This window comes from Psittacula echo (genome assembly GCF_963264785.1).
Source record: "Psittacula echo genome assembly, chromosome: 3".
In the NCBI taxonomy this organism is placed as follows: domain Eukaryota; kingdom Metazoa; phylum Chordata; class Aves; order Psittaciformes; family Psittacidae; genus Psittacula; species Psittacula echo.
In genome coordinates, this window is record NC_137736.1 from 41,139,174 (window position 1) to 41,157,608 (window position 18,435).

Genomic DNA, 18,435 nt, shown 5'->3' on the forward strand with positions numbered 1-18,435 from the left:
TATAGACTTTGTATGTATATCACAGTACTGACACTGACTTTTAGTTAATAATGCAATAGCTTGCTTATGAACTTAAAGATCACACACACAAGATTTCAGATAACTTAATTTCCCCAATTTTACTCAGTTTTATTTTTAATTTTTAGGCTTTCTTTTCTTTATTCTAACCTTATAATTTTCAAGTAATTGGAAAGCCAAGTAGAGTGAAACTTATTGATACACTGGAAAGCTGTCAATGTAGTTGAAATTTTATTGCATATTAGATTTATCAAAATTTAAAATATGAAGTGCTAGGTATTTTCTGGTGGGTGTATTAGTATGCTTATAGATAAGCAACATGTTCCTTTAGGCTGAAAGAATTATGTTCCAATAGATTCCTGTGCATCATAGAAGCGCGAGAAGATTCTTCATAACTAAAGCTTCATTCTTCACCCAGGTCAATAAAACGCTATATTTTTTTTGTGTAGTCTGGATGTTTCTGTAAAACATAAATTCTCATGTTGATTAATGCTTTCAATATCTCTTCCTTTGAATTTACTTTTAGTATTTTCATTCTGTGGTTGCGTTTTACTTTCTATAGATTAAAAGTACACTAGGTATTTACACAAGTGGATGAATGTATTTTTGGGTCCTACTTCTCAGGATATCATGCAAGAACATAAATATACACAAATAGTCCCAAGACCTTTTAATTTCTTTAAATCTCACTATGTATTTGCAGAATGCCGTTATTAGATCATCTCTATGTATTTACTGAAATTCAGGTGAATTGTAGTTAAAAATGTGCCTTTAATGTTTAGAAAGAGCTGCATAAGAAAAAACCTTTCATACCTGATTCTGCAACAGCGCTGATATTGGCTATCATGTTACAAACTGAAAATTGAATTAGAATAATTCTATAAAGCATATCTTACAATAGAACTGTGCTCTGAAGAACTGGATAAAATATTTTTAGCTTATGTAAGTTCATTCCATTTCCAAGTTCTATTGAAGAAATGTGATGCTATTTTAGAGCTAAAAGTGACAAAGGCAATACAACATTTTCCAGGTAAAAGATTTCCTGTTTCTTAGTCTTTTCTTTAAAGGATACTATTTTATGTATTTTTTTATATATATTTGGATATATCTATGTAATTATTTTTTAGTTTAACAAAAGAACAATAAATCTTTCACTGCAATTGTTTAAAATCTGAAAAGTGGCCTAACAATAAGTTGTGTTTATATTCACGTAGAATGAAGCTGGGAAAGAAATCATGTTCACTGTTCGGAGGCTAAGTGTGTCTCACTCTCTTCCTAAGAGGCCCATGGGGACACATTCTAATGCAGGCTAAACAGTGCAATGATGTGGAAAATTCTTGTGGATGGCAACAGGTGTATCTGTGATAAAAATCCTGTCTGTTCTTAAGCTTTAAAAAATTAGTGGACTCTGTAGTGAAGCATGCAATAGCTTTCTTGGGTTTGGAATAAAAAAAAAAAATCCAAGAATAAATTATTTATTTTTTATTTTTATTTTTGTTTCTACAAAATGGTTAGGAAAAGCAAACTAGATTTTAAAGAATTAAAAATATGGTTGCTATTATGAGATTTGGCTCTTTGGGAGGATTTGGGTTTTTTCTTCAAAAAAAGTCCATGTGCAAGACATACAGTGCAAGTTGTGTAGCTAGTGTATCTGCAAACTTATCTTCACTGATGCATGAAAAATACATAGTATGTTTTTGTTATATTTTGATTAAATTATTAAGACTTGTTTTCTTCTTAAGAGTGCTGCATTTGACTATTTGTACTTGCGCAGGGTTTGTGAGCGTGAAGCTGCACTGGAATCGGCTCTAAGAATGTTGCAGCAATTTTACCTGGATCTTGAGAAGTTCCTTACTTGGCTTACAGAAGCTGAAACAACTGCAAATGTCCTACAGGATGCTACACACAAAGAAAAGGATGCCAAAATGGCTCGGGAGCTCATGAAACAGTGGCAAGTAAGTCAAGCACCTCAGTTTAGCAGCTTTTTCTCCAACATTTTCCAGTTTGTAGCTACTCAACTAAACTGAAATTGTTTTGAAAAAGAGAACTGGTTCTGCTACTAACCTTTAAATGTTGCTTTGGAAATTGTTGCAAGAATCTTACATGAGTCACACCATGGTTCTGTCTGACATCTTTCAGCATATAACACCTTTGAAAAAGTGTCCCGAAGTGCAACTTTTAAAATGTACAAAAAGGAATGTTTGCTGTAATAGGCATTTGGATTATAATTTTTTTTTTTTTTTTTGTCACGTAAAAATGAATTACTCTACTGAGCTACAGTTTTGATTTGAGCACTTGACAGATATGAAAGTTTATTAAGCATTTCTAATATTTATAGAAATCATATAAATCACATAAAGTTTATTCTCTGTAGCTTAATTGAATTAGTTTTTCTCCATTACTTTCAAATACATGAAAAATGTTAATTTGGTATTTTGCTGATTATTGTCAACATGCTCTGTTGCGATAATAAAAAGATGTAATGATTAGAATTTTCATAGTTAACGGCTGGACAGCTTGCAAGCAGTTTTGTTGTTTGTTTTTTTCTTTTTTCTTTTGAAACAAAAAAAAAAATCATAAGAGAATGTTGTATTTGGTGTTTGGAGAATCTTGAAGAGAAAGAAGAATAATCAGTTGAGATGGTGCTGTTGAAATATGCTGTTATGCTTCCACCATTCTTTCTTCACTACAGTTGCTGAGAGTAATACACATATGTCTATCTGAGGTCTTAAAATTTCTTTAATGAAAGGTTGATTAGCTGTTTGGGAGGCAGGACCTTTTATTCCAGTGTCCTTGATAGTGTCTGACTTTTATTTTGACAGAAAGTTCAAAACTGGAAATTTTTGACAAACCAGGCACTGAAGGCTCTATGCTTTAATTTATTTATGAAGAACATACTTTGAAAAAATCTAGTTATAAGTGATTATGTTGAATAAATACCATTGGATGGAAATAATTCCTTTGGCATTGCTGTGGTTTTAAGTGTTTACTGAACATCTGCTAAATTCCATCACATTATACTCTGAAATCTGCAGTTGTTTCACAAGACAAAAGTGAAGTCTGAATCACATTTTTAATAGTAATCCGTCATTATGCTGATTTAATTTTGTAGTAACATAAGTTAAGTCCTCATGTGTTTCTAAATTCAGTTACATGATCCTGGAGAGCAGATCTGAATGGAAGGTAGTTCTAGACTGAGTGGTTAATAGGCTTTCTTTTTATATTCTCTACATTAGGGTTTTTGCTTGTAATGGTGATAAAACTGTAGAATTATTAAGTATTTGAAGAAGTTATTTTTCATGTGATCCTTGAAAAATGGATTATTTGTCAAAATAGAATTACCTATAAATTTAGATCAAATGCTTCATTCTTAATGGTTGTGGAGCTTTGTTGACCTGGTTATCTTTTCAACTGGTATCTTGGGGTTCTTTAATTTCCACATAAGAGCCATTCAGAACTATAGACAATAGGAAAAATAAATGCTTACAAGTCCTTCCCTCCATAAATAATTAATGAAGTATGTAAGTATAAAGCAGTGTTTTGATAAAGAGTTCTCTACGCAAATAATGAAACCCTTAAATTTCTAATTTCAGTAATAACTTCTCGTTTACACTCTCAATATTTAATTTTTTTTTTTATTTTATTTTTTTTAAACATCTAGGAAAATAATGTTCTGCTGTGCAGAAAGTGTTTTATATAGTAGAAGTTGCTTATCTAGGAAAATCTCACATTTTTAGGTGTTTCTTTTGGTTTTCATGATCAGTAACCCTTAACTTAAATGTCACTAATAAAGATTAATCTCCCCTACTACTTTGCAGTTCATTCTGTAGCAGAAGGAGAAGGATGAGGCTTATATAACTGCATATTCTAATTACCTGATGATGTAATTGTATTAACTGTTGCATCATAAATACACTGTTTGTTTATGTAAGCATGTATTTGCATGCATCATTTGTCTGAACTGACAGCAATGTAATAGTTGAGGTGATTTGTACAGTTAGAATAGTTTCTGGAGAATTTTCAAGGGTACAAACCAGCTACTCCAAGGAGTTGTGTAATTACATGCTGCTTTTCATTGTCTAGTTGAAATACATCAGGTGTCCCCATGAGGCCTGGTTTGATGAGAACCATATGAGGGAGATGAAAATAATTAATTTTACTTTCTCCTTTTGTACTTCTAGTGATATGAACTCTCAACTGTGTTAATTACTCCTCAGGTTTGTCTTTTCAGCCATAATTGTATGTTATATTTTACACACCTTATGTAATATTAGATATAGTTTTGAAGCTAATGTGGATTTATTCTGATAATTTATGAATGCAATCATTTAATATTAAACCTACAGATGAATTTAATCACAGGTTTTCTTTCCACTGAAATTTGACAAAGAATATCGCATCAGATGCCTAGTTCAGCAATAACTGGAGAATGCTTCTATACTATATATATATATAGGTTACCAAATGTATCTGAAATAATTTATGATGACTGATGAATAATTGATAGTGTAGACTGACTGAAATTGTGACAGCATATGACAAATGAAGCAATGTTAATAACTTTGGCATGAAATACATAGCAAATTTATTTTTATTACAAACTTCATGTTCACTTAGCCTATAATCTAAGTAGTTTTCCTTTAGATGCAGGAGTTTGGCTGCTAATAATATGAAAAGGATGCAGTGCCTTCCTTACGTTATATCTAAGAATGAATGTGGCAATACCCACATTTTATCACAGCATTGGTTTTATCTAAAACAAGGGACATGAACAATGGTCAAGGCACTCTTGTCTCTTCTATTCCTATCAATACTTCAAAGATGCTTGCTTGTTTTTAAGGAGGCCAATCAGCTGGATATTTTTCAGTAGTAAGAAATTGAGGTAGGTCCATGTTCCTGACTCTTTTTGATTCTTTAACAGTATAGTTTCTTTGAGAGACTAAACTTCTTTCCACCTTTAATTCAAGTGTAATTTACATATAATTGCCCATCACAGTTGATTTTGTGACATGTTGTATAGCCTAGATGATGAACCTGACTAACAGGGAAGAGAGACAGTATTTTTAATATTCTTACTCAGTTCAACTGACTTTACTAAAAAATATTTTATAATAATTAATTTTTTAGTACTTCCAGTCTCTGTTCTGGAACACTTTCTTACCCATTTCTGCTTGAAGTTGTTCTTTGACAGCTTTTAAAATAAAACACAATCTTCCCAGACCTATTTTTCTTTAAATTTAATCCATCAGATTTGCCTTGTACACTAATTTGTTACCCTTTAGGAAATAAAATCTGTTCCATTATACCTGAAATGGAGTAACAACTGTCAGAGCTATCTTACTCCACTAAGTAATAGAAAAGTAATTCCAAAATCTACGTTTTAGTGTAACTGCTATTACAGCCTCATCTGAGACAGGGCAAGATATTATCTCAAAGTGAGAATTTGCCACATGAATTTTGTGAAATATATGATAATGTTACTTTGAAAGAACCTGGTCAAGATCTTTTCAGTATTGGAATTGGTGAGCATGAGGGAGTGAAATAATATGTCTTCATTGTTAACAGCAAGTTCAAACTGACCCTATGAAACCTCTGTGAACCTACACTTGCAGTTTTTGCAGGAGTGGCAGGAGAGAAAACCAGAGGGAAGACTTCCTCATTGCTAGTGACTACGTTGTGGTTATGGCACTCATTTGCAACTATTCCAATTGAGACCAAATGCTTGAATCTGAATGTCTTGTATCAGAGCTAAGTGCCTGTTTACCCAGCTAATACTAGGAAAAAAAATTCTTCATCTTTCTTGGACTGATTTAATTTCGTCCTTAAACTCTAATCTGGCATATTTGTGGCAAAAGCAGTCAACAGCACCCTGGGGTGCATTAGGCAAATCATTACCAGTCAGGTAGGGAGGTGAACCTTTCCCTGTCCTCAGCCCTGATGAGACTCATCTGGAGTTCTGGGTCCAGGGCTGGGCTGCTCAGTATGAGAGGCACACAAACTTACTGGAGCAAGTCCAGTAAAGGGCAGCAAAGATGATTAAGAGTTTTCTTTCATATAGAGAGATGATGAGAGCTGGCATTGTTAAGCCTGGAGAAGGGAAGGCTCAGGGCAATCTTATCCAGGTGTGTAAATAACTGAGAGGGAATGTATAAAGAAGATAAAGCCAGGCTCTTCTTGGTAGTGCTCGGTGGTAATGGGCACAGACTGAAATATAGGAGGATCCACATTAATGAAAGAGAGAGAAAAAAAACACAGTGAGGATGGGCAAATCATGAAACAGGCTGTCCAGAGAGGTTATGGCATCTCTGTTACTGGAGATCTTCAAAGCCTGGCTAGACATGGCCTGCTCTGATCAGGAAGGTTGGATCAGATTATTTCCAGAGGTGCCTTCCTGCATTGACTGTTCTGTCATTTTTGTGATCTCTGATCTGATCAAATAATTACCACTCAGTCATTCCATAGCCTAATTATGTTTTACTTAAATATACAAACAAAAAGCTTTATTAGGAGAAAATAAGAAACTGAAAACTTTCTTGCTATTTCATGAGAAAATTTCATAAGCATCTCTGAGGAGTTCCTGAGTAATGTGTTTAAGTGAGTGATAAGGAAAAGTGAATAGTAAAAAGATGAAGTGAGGAGAAGTGACCACAGAGAATAAAAATAATTACATATTTTAAGATTACTCTTATTAGTGGAAACTGATGGGGAGATTGGAAGGGAGAGCTAGAGGTAAGCAGTAAAAGTAGTACAAGAATTCTTCAGAGTGCCATCAATTAAATTTGAGGTTTCTTTCCTTATGCACAGAATTTAAATCTACAGCCTTTGGCCTCCAGCTGTTTTTTTTCTCTTAATGCATTACTCCTACACCTAAAATAAAGATTTCCTCAAAGATTATCATCAAAACATGAATGCTAACTTGCTTGAAAGAATTACTTTTTTTTTTAATTTGGATTTACCTTGGCAGTGTGTTGTCAGATTAGTGCTTTTGCAAAAAGAGTGGGAACTGTTAGCAAAGTTCTGTATTGAGACATGCTTTTGATTAGGTCTATTCACACTGAGTTTCTAGTTTTCTGTAAGATCATATATTTTGGTGAAAGAGTAATGTTTTGTTTCAATACCTGTATTTTTATTCAAATGCGTTGGATGGAGGGGAAAGAAACAGTTTGCAGCATAAAAAGGTAGCTTCTGGTAACTATAAATGTTGTAAGTGCATATAAATGTATTGTGTATAAATGTGCCTGAAGAGTAGGAGAAAGATGGTGTCTATGTTCAATAAGGTTCTGTAGTGTATTTTTTTTATTTATTTTATGAACCATAGATAGATAGATGTAATAGATGGAATAATCTAGTAGCACAAAGGGCCAAAGACACTTTTTAACGTAGTTTAACATCATACCACTCGACTACATTTTAATTAATGGGCTGCTATAAAGGGCACAAAGATAAGGACATCATTGGTTCAAAGATTATATAGTCTATAGTCCTATAAAATGGGTAAAACTGGTAAAATCAGTGAGACTTGTTATGCACACAGGTATAAACTTATCTTTGAAGTGTTAAGTTCTAAAAGACATGCAAATAAGTAGCCCTTTCACATGCTTTCTCAGGATCAAGTCTGAAATTCAGTTGTGTTTATTTTTTTTGTTTATACTACTGTAGTTTGTCATCTGGGTTAGGCTTCCTGGTTTGTGGATCATTTTTTCTTCTCAAGGAACAGTTTTATTAAAAAACTGCTTAACAGCCCAGCATGTGGTCAAGCAGTATCTTATGATATCAATAGACTATCATTCCTGCTAGCTTTTGAGACCTGTGATTTTGCTCTATTCAAGTAAGAATGACGATTTCAGTGTCACTTTCATATGATGATTTGTTTTGATATAGGTAAGGATATGGAAAAGGGAACAGGAGGGGAATAGTGCAGGGAGAAATAACACAGAAAGAAAAGAAAAGCTGGGAAATTGAGCAGCAGATTAGAGTCAAGTTACTGCATAGTGCTACACTAGTGGAAAGCTGAGTACTTCACAGAGAGGTTTAGATGCTGATTTTTCAGTGAAAAAGGCAATGTCATAGCTGTTTTTTTAAGCTGGATATCAAAAAACAATGGTCAGGAAATCAGAGTAAAACAGATATATAGAAGTTGCTACTTTTTGTTCAAATATTTTGTTTTAATTGGTTTAGTCTGGATGGCTGTATCATAAAATGAGAAAATGCATTGATGCTGCAGCTTACCTAGGAGTGGCTACATTAATGATGCGTTCTGCTTCTGCCATTCTTGTTTCTGAACATAGAACAAAATCCTAATCAATGCTAATTTTCTTTTAGAAGGTACAAGGGGTGTTTTATGAAGTGAACTAGTATTTAGTTACTAGAGTGAGATGCAAGTATTCTTAAAACTTATTCTCAGAAAAATAAACAACTCTTGATTGTCAGAAATCTCGCATGTAAAGCAGGTGTTTGCAAACAAGAAGACAGAAAGGCTTCTTCCTTTAATTTCTCGTTTGCATATGTTATCATAAGTGAGGTAGAAGAGAAATCCCATTTGTCAAATGTGCTAAGTAACATAGTATACGCTTACTTGGTTAGCTCATGTTTTTCCTCTTTAAGAGTTTATTGAGCACATTAGAAGATGGTCTTAAGTTTTCACTTGCAGATCAGCATTCAAAGCCTACTAGCTATAAACACAGATTAGGTAGGAAAAGCAGTAGGTGTGAGGTTGTGTTGTATTAACTAAGATCATTAAAGGAGAGCATGGAAAATCACAAATGGGAAAGAATGGATAAAATGTTTTGCTATTGTTCCTGAAGAGGTTCCAGTTCCTATGTTTTGTTCTGACTTAAAATTTCTCTAGGATGCGTCATCTAAAGATCCTAAAAAAGGATCTCCCACGTCCAAATAAATGAGTGGATGGGCTCTCTTATATTATTAAGCGTATACCATATTTCAATGTAGCTTATCATCTTGAAGTAACAGGAATGAGATTGAGTGGTTACAAAAACTTTGAAGACTTCTGCCGTTTGATCTTCCTTTGATCATTGTATGTACTGGTACAGTCTCATCTGTCATTAAATTCTTCCGTTTATTTTGTATGGTTTATAGCAGATTTATTTGAAAAGTGAATAATCAATAGAAACTGTTTGCAAAAACCCCAATGGTAGCTTTTAATATACTCTTGTGATGAATTTGAAAGGCTATCTGTGCCTTTTGCAATTATACCTTACACCAGACTATTCAAAACATGTGGCTGAAGCACACAGAATTTTGTTAGTGAGACCAGATGTAAATTTTTTTCCCAAGGCAGGTAAAAAGAAAAATGCTTGTATCATGATTATTAACATGTTAATATAAAAAGGATAAATTAAATAGTGCATAACTGAGGAAAAGTATTTATTTTGGCTTAGGGCAGATATCTTCATGGATATGTAGAAAGGTAATGATCTACAAAGAATGCAAATAAGAAAGAAAATCACCAATGCTTTTCAGACAAGTTCTACCTGTTTTGTGAAAGGTTTTTAGACTGTACTGAAACAAATAGTTGTCTTTTAAGAAATGCTGCAAACTTTTATTGGGAGTATATATCTACCACAGCACAGGTTTTCTGCATGTGAATTTACATCTTTCCACTATCCTAGCTCTCTAGCTCTTCTGTGTTATGCACTGTGCAGCGGTTGTACACTGTAGCAGAGCAAATCTCACTACCTAAACTGACAGATTGTTTGACAAGAATAGCTTTGTGTATACCATCACCAAGTTCCCCATTTGATTTTCTGTCAGAAGTTTAGACTGACTTTCTTTCAGCTGTTGACAAGACATTGAATCTCTTCTGTCAGTACAAAGTTGCAATTGTGCATTTATCCTTTTCTGCCACATTTTTATTTGAATTATTTATTTTCATTGGATACCATTTAATTTTGCATGTTTTCTCTTGGGTGACTGTTTTCAGTTTGTTGATGGTCACCGCATAAACTGCCATTTATCCCACATATAAAATGGAAGATTTTTTTATTTTTTTGTTGCTGTGATTAATAGTACAGAAGTATTATCGCAGACTATTTTGTAATTATTCCAGTGGGTTCATTACCCGCTACCACTGAAAATATTAGCAACTTTCTGGAGGAGGACCTTTGTCCTCCTTTGTGGAAGTGCTCTAGTTAATGTTAGGAGATTCTAAACTGATGCTCAAGATTTTCCTTTGAGGAAAAATACATGTTGTTTTGAAGATCTGGAAAGTCATACTTACATTATGGTTACTTCTGATAACTTTGCTACATTTTCTGTCAGTAAAGTTAACTAGATTTGGACTTCTCTGAAATTCTTAGTATAATAAGTGCAATTTCAGATTTATAATATTGTAACAAAAATATATAGCTACTTAAATATGTATTAGTACTTTTTCTAGGGTTTATAATTTCTATTTTTGTGTTGTCAGTTCCAATTTTGTGTATATTTTTTCTATGCATGGGAATCATCTGATGTTATGATATCTACCCAGTACTCTAAAATAGCAGTATTATGCTGCCTAGCATGAAATTGAATGACATTATTTAGAGTTTATGGCACTTGAAATCGGATGTAGGCTCACATAAATTCTTTTATATAGGTTCTCCTTGTTTTTTTTCTTTTTATATATATCACATATCATATCAGATAGTGTATATTATATATTATCCTTCATATCTATTCTCAGCTGGTTTTAGGATTATACAGTTTCAGATATCCTGTTCACCTTGTGAGCTATGTGGGGTTTTTTTGTCATCTGTAGATTTTCATTAGGTGAAGTTAGCAGGATATATCCTTAAGCACTAGTACAAGCAGCCAAAAGCTCTGCTGTTTGTATTCAGGTATTGGTTAATTACTAACCAGATTATAAAAATCCAGTAATGTTATCTTCAGTGTTGTGTCTGCCTTTACATTTTTTTGAAGGGCATGTAACCAGTCTTTTGTGTATCTGCCACCTGTCCTTACTGGAATACTGCAGGTACCAGGGTGAAAGAGCCAGCTGCTGATACCTATTTTCAGATGTCAAAGGTGTGAATGTGAACTAAGTGTTTAAGTTCCCACTAAGAGTCAGTGAAATCTAGAAAGCTGTTAGTCTGGCCAAATGTAGCTATCTCATTGTCTCCATCTCACTAGCAATGCAACAGCAGGTTGTGTTTTTATCTCCTCACACCATGAAGAAATGTCCAGGAGATGCTTCTGAACTCATGTTACTGCAAGTTTGTGCCACTCAGCTCAGCTTGGCTGCAATAGCTGTTTTTTCTAGTTCTAGTTCTGCACAATGATAAGAGAGAAACACTTCCAGAGGACAGTTTAGCCCAGCTATGCTAGGGCTATTTTCCTTCTGGAGAAGCATGTCTCACCTCTGACTTAGAGAGACCTAGGAGTCACTAAATAACTAACTAGAAGTGAATTTTTTATATATACACATATACTTTATAAATATATGGGGGTATTTTTTTTTCTTCCTCTCATGTAAATGTTAATGGTGTTGGGGATTTTTGGTCATTTAGGAAAAGGATTTTGGCTCCTTTATTTTCTACTTCTTGGTGTAGTGACTTTCTCATTGTTGCAGGAAAAAGATTTTCACTGCTTCAGTTTGGCTGGTGTCAATGTCAAGACATCTGAATGGGCATAGCTATGAAACTACATTATGGCTACCATAATCAGTTCGATTTTTGTCCATGAATCCTTTGTGAAATTCTGCTGTATGCAGAATTTCTGAGGGAAGAGTTTGGGGTGAAGAGAGCATGCACCTGAGTGCAGAAATCCATTTGCCTTCTGTTTTTGTAGCCTATTAGCTGTCTTTGTTACCCATCAATTACTGAGTCCAGGGAAACAGTTTTTCTTAGAACTACAAAATGAAGCAAAACAGGCCTTAAGAAGGGAAGCATAGTGGGCAGTAATTTCATCTGCTATCCTGTGCACACAAAGGCAGATCACTCTATTTTCAGGTATGTGAAAGGGACATGGTGCTAATTTTCTTTAGACTTGTGGAATCCTTGTTCTCTCTCTTTTTCTCTCTATGTTTACTGTCTGTTATGTTGAACGCAAATTTAATGACTGTTCTGCTGAAACTACCCCATAGTTCAGTCAAAAAGAATAGCAAGATAACTAGCCATAAGTTCAAAATTCAAAAGAGCACTGAAACTCAAAGGTCTTTTGTTGGAGAAAGCTTACAATTGTTCTGCTATTTTTTGTACTGTTTATATCAAAGTGTATTTCACTGATCTATAAATGAAGTGGCAAATCCTTTCTTCCCATAAACTGGAAACCTGCTGGAAGCTGCCAGATCAAAGCTATGAAGTAAACCTGTTCTCACTTACGATACACCTATTACAGACACAACAGTACATTCACCTCAACAGATTATCTCTTCTTTTTAGTTGTGGTATTGTCATTCCATACCTTGTGGGTAAGAGTTACACCACTTTAAATCCCAGCTTTTTGATTGACTTTAAAAGTAACAGTAGCCATGTTATTTTAACCCTTCACTTTGTGGGACATGGAATAAGACTATGGAAGTTTGGCACCATCTGAAAAACAGTGCCAAGAAATGTTACTTTTGCAATGGGAGCTGTTGTGTGAAAGCTTGTTATTTCATTATCTTGTGTTTCCGGTTAGATATCCAACTTACATGTTTTACACCCAGGTGTTGCTGGGCTGCATGCTGCCTCAGGTAAAAACAGGATCATTGTCCAGTTTTAAACCAGCTCTGTCATCAGAGCATGAAAAAAGAAATGCCCCATGTTGTCTTTAGAGCAAATGTGCAGCTGCAGTTACGTTTCAATAGCCCTGAATTCCCTAAGGCTAATCCTGGCAGAATCAAGTCCTGTTGATAACTATAGAATTTCACAGGTCGTCAATATCTGTTGTATTTGGCTAAGTATAGAGACTGAAACAGGTGTTGGGCTGAGATGGAGGAAAGGCAGAGGAAGCTATGGTTCTGTTTTGTTTTGGGTTTTTTTCAATTATTTTATTTCATTTTTGAGACTGATTTACTTCATTTTTTGGATACAATTTTATATAAGATCTTTACAACACCAGTCTGAAGGTTGGCGTTTTCCATACTAGATAGGAGTGGATATTTAGAATAAAATATACTAATGTTAATTGGGCTTCCTAAAGTTATAAAAATATTTGTCCTCAATTTCCTTGTTTTGATGTAGTTTCTGGGACATCTAATCTAGGTAATGCTTTGCAAAGAAAGTTTGGACCAGAGGATCCTTGAGGTCCCTTCTGACCTGGTATTCTATGATTCTGCTTTTTCACTGCTATAGAATTTCACTGTATGTCTGAATACTTGGGAACAAATAGAGACAAGCCAGACCTGACAGAAATAGGAAAAAAAAAATAAAATTATGAGTTTAGTTAAAAAACTTTGCAGAAATATATCTTTATTAACATGCTGTTTTGCTGATGATTTCTCTGTTTTCATTATGGCTTATAGCACTGTAAATTAATTTAACATGAAAGGATAAAAATGTTGCTTTTGAAATGTTTCTCATTAAATTATAAAAAAAAATATTACAATAAATAATAGAAAAGAATGCCTCTGGTAGAAACTTCTGTTTACTCAATTATTGCTGTACCAAGAATGAATTATTGCAGAGCTAACTCGGAGGCAGTATTATCGCAGTTACATTACATAAAACAGATGAGCTCAGAACTTCAAAAAAACAGTAGAAAAAAAGAAAGCACAGGCTGGATTCTTTGAAAATTCAATCTCTGTTTATGTTTCTGTGAGAGGCTTGGGAAGACAGTTGACTGGAATTGAAGCCACTCACATCTCAACTGTTGTGGTAATTAAATGAAAAGCAAATGTGGTTAGGTTCATTGATACCCCATATGCACCAGCTAGAGATGCCAATAATTTGAAGTCAGGTTATGCTATGCATATGGTGTAGGTTGACTATAAGCGTATTGGAGTATTTTACCTTGAATCTGTGGTGTGTCAAGGTAGGTAGAAAATAACTCTGTTACCAGAGAGATGCTGGTATTATTGTCAGTCTTTGTAAAATAGCTGACATTTTGCATTACCTGCTGAAAGGAGCTTTTGTTTCATTTTAGTTCTTGGCTTTGTATTTTGGTCTTCATATGGCCAGTATGGGAGAGTTTCTATGTAGCTCTTTGTTGCCTGGGGTGCTAACAACGTTCCTTCAGGCGATATCTCAGTTCCATCCCTTTGCAATCATCATCTGATTTATTTTCAAGATTGAATTGTTCCAACCTTATTCCTCAGTATTCTCTCTGATAAGACCTTAAATTAAAGAGATGTTATACCATACAGGATGATTATCACTGCTGGATCCCAAACTCCACAATGTGATCACTGCAGCCAAGGCTGTCTCTGACCAAGATATTACAAAGCAAGTTTTCTTGGTTTGTAACTAGTAAGTTCAGCACTGCCTCGTTCCTGGTTGGCACATCTAACATTTGTCTGAGGAAGCAGTCCTTTATGCATTCCAGGAACTTGCTGGATAACATTGTGAGCAACTGTGTTACTCTTGCAACAAATGTTTGATTAGTTGACATCACTCATAAGAACCATGTTCTGTTGACCCAAAGCTTGCTTAAGTCATCCAAATACTGCTCTGTTGGTCTTATAGTCAGTAGACGATCAGTAGCAAATACCTACTGTAAGATTTTCCTTGGAGATGACCCCTCTTATCTTGACCCAGATGCATTCTATATGGCTTCCACAATTGCTGTGACTTCTATACATTTAAGGCTGCTCTTAATATGGAGTACAACTCCTCTTCTTCTTCCCTGCCTTTCTTTACAAAACAGCTTATAGCCATGCATCGTGGTCATCCACTCATATTAATTGTTTCACCATGTTGCATTTATTCCTATGATACAATAACTTTCTGGTTATGAACTTTTTGATGTTCTGGATCTCATACTGGGAGGCAGCAAAAGAACATTTGTCATTGATCTGGTTGGCCTGGCTTATTCCCCAGTTGTTTGTAATAACACGAGTGTTGTCCACTTTGGATCTGCTCCAGAGTCCTTCATTTTAAACCCACTTCACCAAGCTGGTCAGCCTTCTGCCAAAGATTCCCCAGTCTCTTTTATAGACAGGTAGATCTCATCCTTACCTAACAGGCTATAGATATCGAAGAATGTCCAGTTGTCATAAAAGCCAAAACCCTCAAGAAAGCCCTAGCCATGAAGCCAGAAGTTGATTTGCATTATATGTCTATTTTTGGCTGCAACCTTTCCTCTAACTGGTAAAAATGACAGAAAAGATAACTTGGACACCAATATTTTTCACTTGCATCCCCAGGGCTTTATAATCTTCCTTGACTTTGCCGGGGTTCTGGAACATGGTATCATTTGTGCTCCGATGAGAGTAGCAATGGACGGTAGTCTGTATTCTTGACAAGTTGTGGCACCCTCTCACCAACATCTTGGACCTTAGCTCCCAAGAAGCAGCATACCTCTCGTGACTGCCTGTCAGGCTGGCATGTGCACAGATGCCTTAGTGCCCCTTAACAGGATCACCCACCATAAGCAGCTGTTTCTTTTTGCGATATCTGCTATGTGCTACTGGTACACTTTCTCCTTGCACACCTTACTTGTGGGTGTCTACAGCTGTTAAAGCTTCATCTCTGTTTTAGATAGTAATGCTGGAGGGTGGGGACCGAAGTGAAATGCTATTTCTGTGAGTCACCTGGGTCCAAGGTGCTTCAATCTCTATGGTGTCTGCCAGAGGAACATGGTTCTGAAACCACAGAGAAATACTGTGCCATTTTAAGTTGTTTTGTACTACACTTATGGCACCTATTTTGAGTTGAAGCAACTGTATGAGTAATATTTAATTTTCTATTTTTGTCTTTTTTTTTTTCCTTAAAATTTACCCTAGCTGTTGTATCATTCAATGAAAAAAAAATCTGTGAAACACATTTCAAAATCTTATGTAGTGTTAGTATTTTGCTGAAGATGATGTAGGTATTATCAGTGTACATTAGTCTTGTAAAAGCAAACTAGTGCATATGTAGAGATATGTATACTTGTTATAAATGTGTTATATGAGTAGCTGATATTACTCTATTTTCTGTATAGTTGTTTTGCTGCTGCTAGTGCATCAGCATCTGGGGGATAGGGAGAATATCTGCTATATTCATGTTAGCATATATAATAGATGCAGCAGTGTTGCAGAAGAAAGTAAAAGATGCATGAGAGTCTAAGTGTCCTTTCAAATGAAAAATGTGTTAATTTTTTTTTAAAGATTGGGCTATTTCAAGCTCCAACCTTCAAGTTCAGAATGCACCCAGGCAAGATTCTGTTCAGCTACAGTGGGTATAACCACAGATGGACCTCCTTGTTAGTGGGGTTGGTTTGCCTCTTGACAGCTTTACTGTAAGCTGTACTTTTGAAAATTCTGTTATGAAAAGCTTAGCACTCAATGTTCTGTAAAGAAGCCATACTTTTGGTTTGCTCTGTATGTGCTTCAGAAGGTTTGAAGAATACCCCTGTTAGGACTGGAGTTCTCTGGGCTTAAGCTAAACTGTTGCTTGTGCTAAAAGAATTTGGCAGTTCTGAGACTGGATTTTTTTAAAAATTCATTTTACATTACATTCTCAAGCTATCATACTAATGAATTGTATTACTATTTTAAAGAATATGCTTGGGCTGCAAGGTGAGGAGGGGAAACAGAATAAATTGATGTTCCCTAACCTCTAAATTAGTCTTCTGACATTACTGAGATGAAGTGGAGCCAAGGCTTGAACCAGATGTCAGCAGTTATTTTAATGTTAATGGGCTGGCAAAGTTGACAGAACCAAGGAAACAGGAAGTTATGAACTCCTCTTGCTGTCCAGAAGGTATTTCAGTGTTTTGTATCATAGTGATGTTGCTGTCCCAGATCTGTGAATTACAGAGGTGGTGATAGTCTTAAATGTTTGAATCATTACTGGTTTCGTAGTCAGACAAGTCTTTACCATGTTTGACTATTTTCCTATGAGTCTAAAGATGCAATTAGATTAAGGGCTGTTCCAGATGAAGGTGAAGAGAGACAATTATGACACATTTGTCATTAATATGCCAGGAAAATTGTTATGATAAGAGGATGAAGAGGTAGCATGGTAGGAATAACTTCTTTTTAAGCAATGAGGAAATTGTTTCTAATGGAGATCACATTTGCATGGGATTGCTGCATGTGGTCTGTGTAAGCTGATCAATATGATTCCTGAGGCTTTTTTGCTGGATTACCGCAGCTAACTCAGGATTATTGAAAAACATAATAAAACACAATGAACATGTTAGTGTTTTATGGTTTAAGCTAATCAGATAAAATATCGTAAGATGAACTGCTAGAACATGCATCAAAAATGCACTATATAGAATTGGTATTATCTTAGAAAATTGATTCTGAAAGCATGTAAAGCTCATTGGCTTTAATGCTAGGGGTAGATGAGTATAAAGATTCATGTTTTGACATCTACATACTTAATAAGGTTGCATTCAGTCCCACAATATATCAGTTAGGGTTAGTTTTACAGCTGGTTGACTTTCTTTGATAGGAATAAATCTTTTAAAATTTAAAAGTTTTCCAAGCAATGAATGAATTTTAATGTTGGTTTAATAGGAACATGCTGAATCATTTTGGCTTTCTTCATTACAGTAATTTGTTTTTAGGAAATAAGATACTACTTCTTGATGTGCATATTATAGTGAAATATAATTTTATGATGTATACAGTATATTAATAGTTTATGACTTTGTGATGTTATCAAACTAAAAGATGGCATAGTTCTGAATCATAAATGTCTTTGTCTATCAGTGTGATACTGTCTTCCAAGGTTTCAATAATTTTGTATTCAGACACTAAGAAGTCTTATTTAGAGAGCAGGAGTCTTCTTGAAAGTCCCAGAATGTGCTTTAAATGAAAGGAAGAAGTCACAACAGACCAAGAGTAGTGTTTAATATCATCTTATTTATGTGTTCTTCCAAAAGTTACAGAGAGCTAAGGAGGAGTGAAGCAGGTGAGTGATGATGGAATAAATAAAAGTTAGGACACACAAAACCAGGGGAAAGCAGATGGGTGGTTGGAGATACAAATAAATAGCTGGATGAATTCTCACCATCTGTCTGTAGCACTTAATCTTTTTGTAATAACTGGAAAGCCAATGTTTTTTATGCTGAATCTACTTTAAAAAAAAAAAAAAAAAAAGAAAAGAAGATGTGAAAACCAGCACATGTCAGCTGTGATTTTCTGAACTTAAAATAGGTTTGTGTAGTTATAGAAATATGCATGAATTACTATGTAAAGTTATTAACCTGTCTTTAACATAGCAATGATACAACAGCTGCCATTTCAGTCAAGTTTAGATTCAAATCACTTTTGCATACCAAAATACTGTGCATAAGTAGAACTAACATGAACACCAATTGCAGTTGTGTTGGTAAGTGCTTCTC

At 34.8% G+C, this 18,435-nt stretch overlaps 1 protein-coding gene across 1 annotated transcript in view; it reads left to right on the plus strand.

Moving 5' to 3' along the window:
• Window positions 1–18,435, plus strand: part of DMD (dystrophin) — a gene marked incomplete at both ends in the record, with an annotated part of 1,114,107 nt that overhangs the window by 864,203 nt on the left and 231,469 nt on the right. Inside the window, one exon of the mRNA XM_080612996.1 lies at window positions 1,793–1,973. Within this exon, the coding sequence (XP_080469122.1) occupies window positions 1,793–1,973 (181 nt within the window). The remainder of the gene's footprint in view (window positions 1–1,792; window positions 1,974–18,435) is intronic.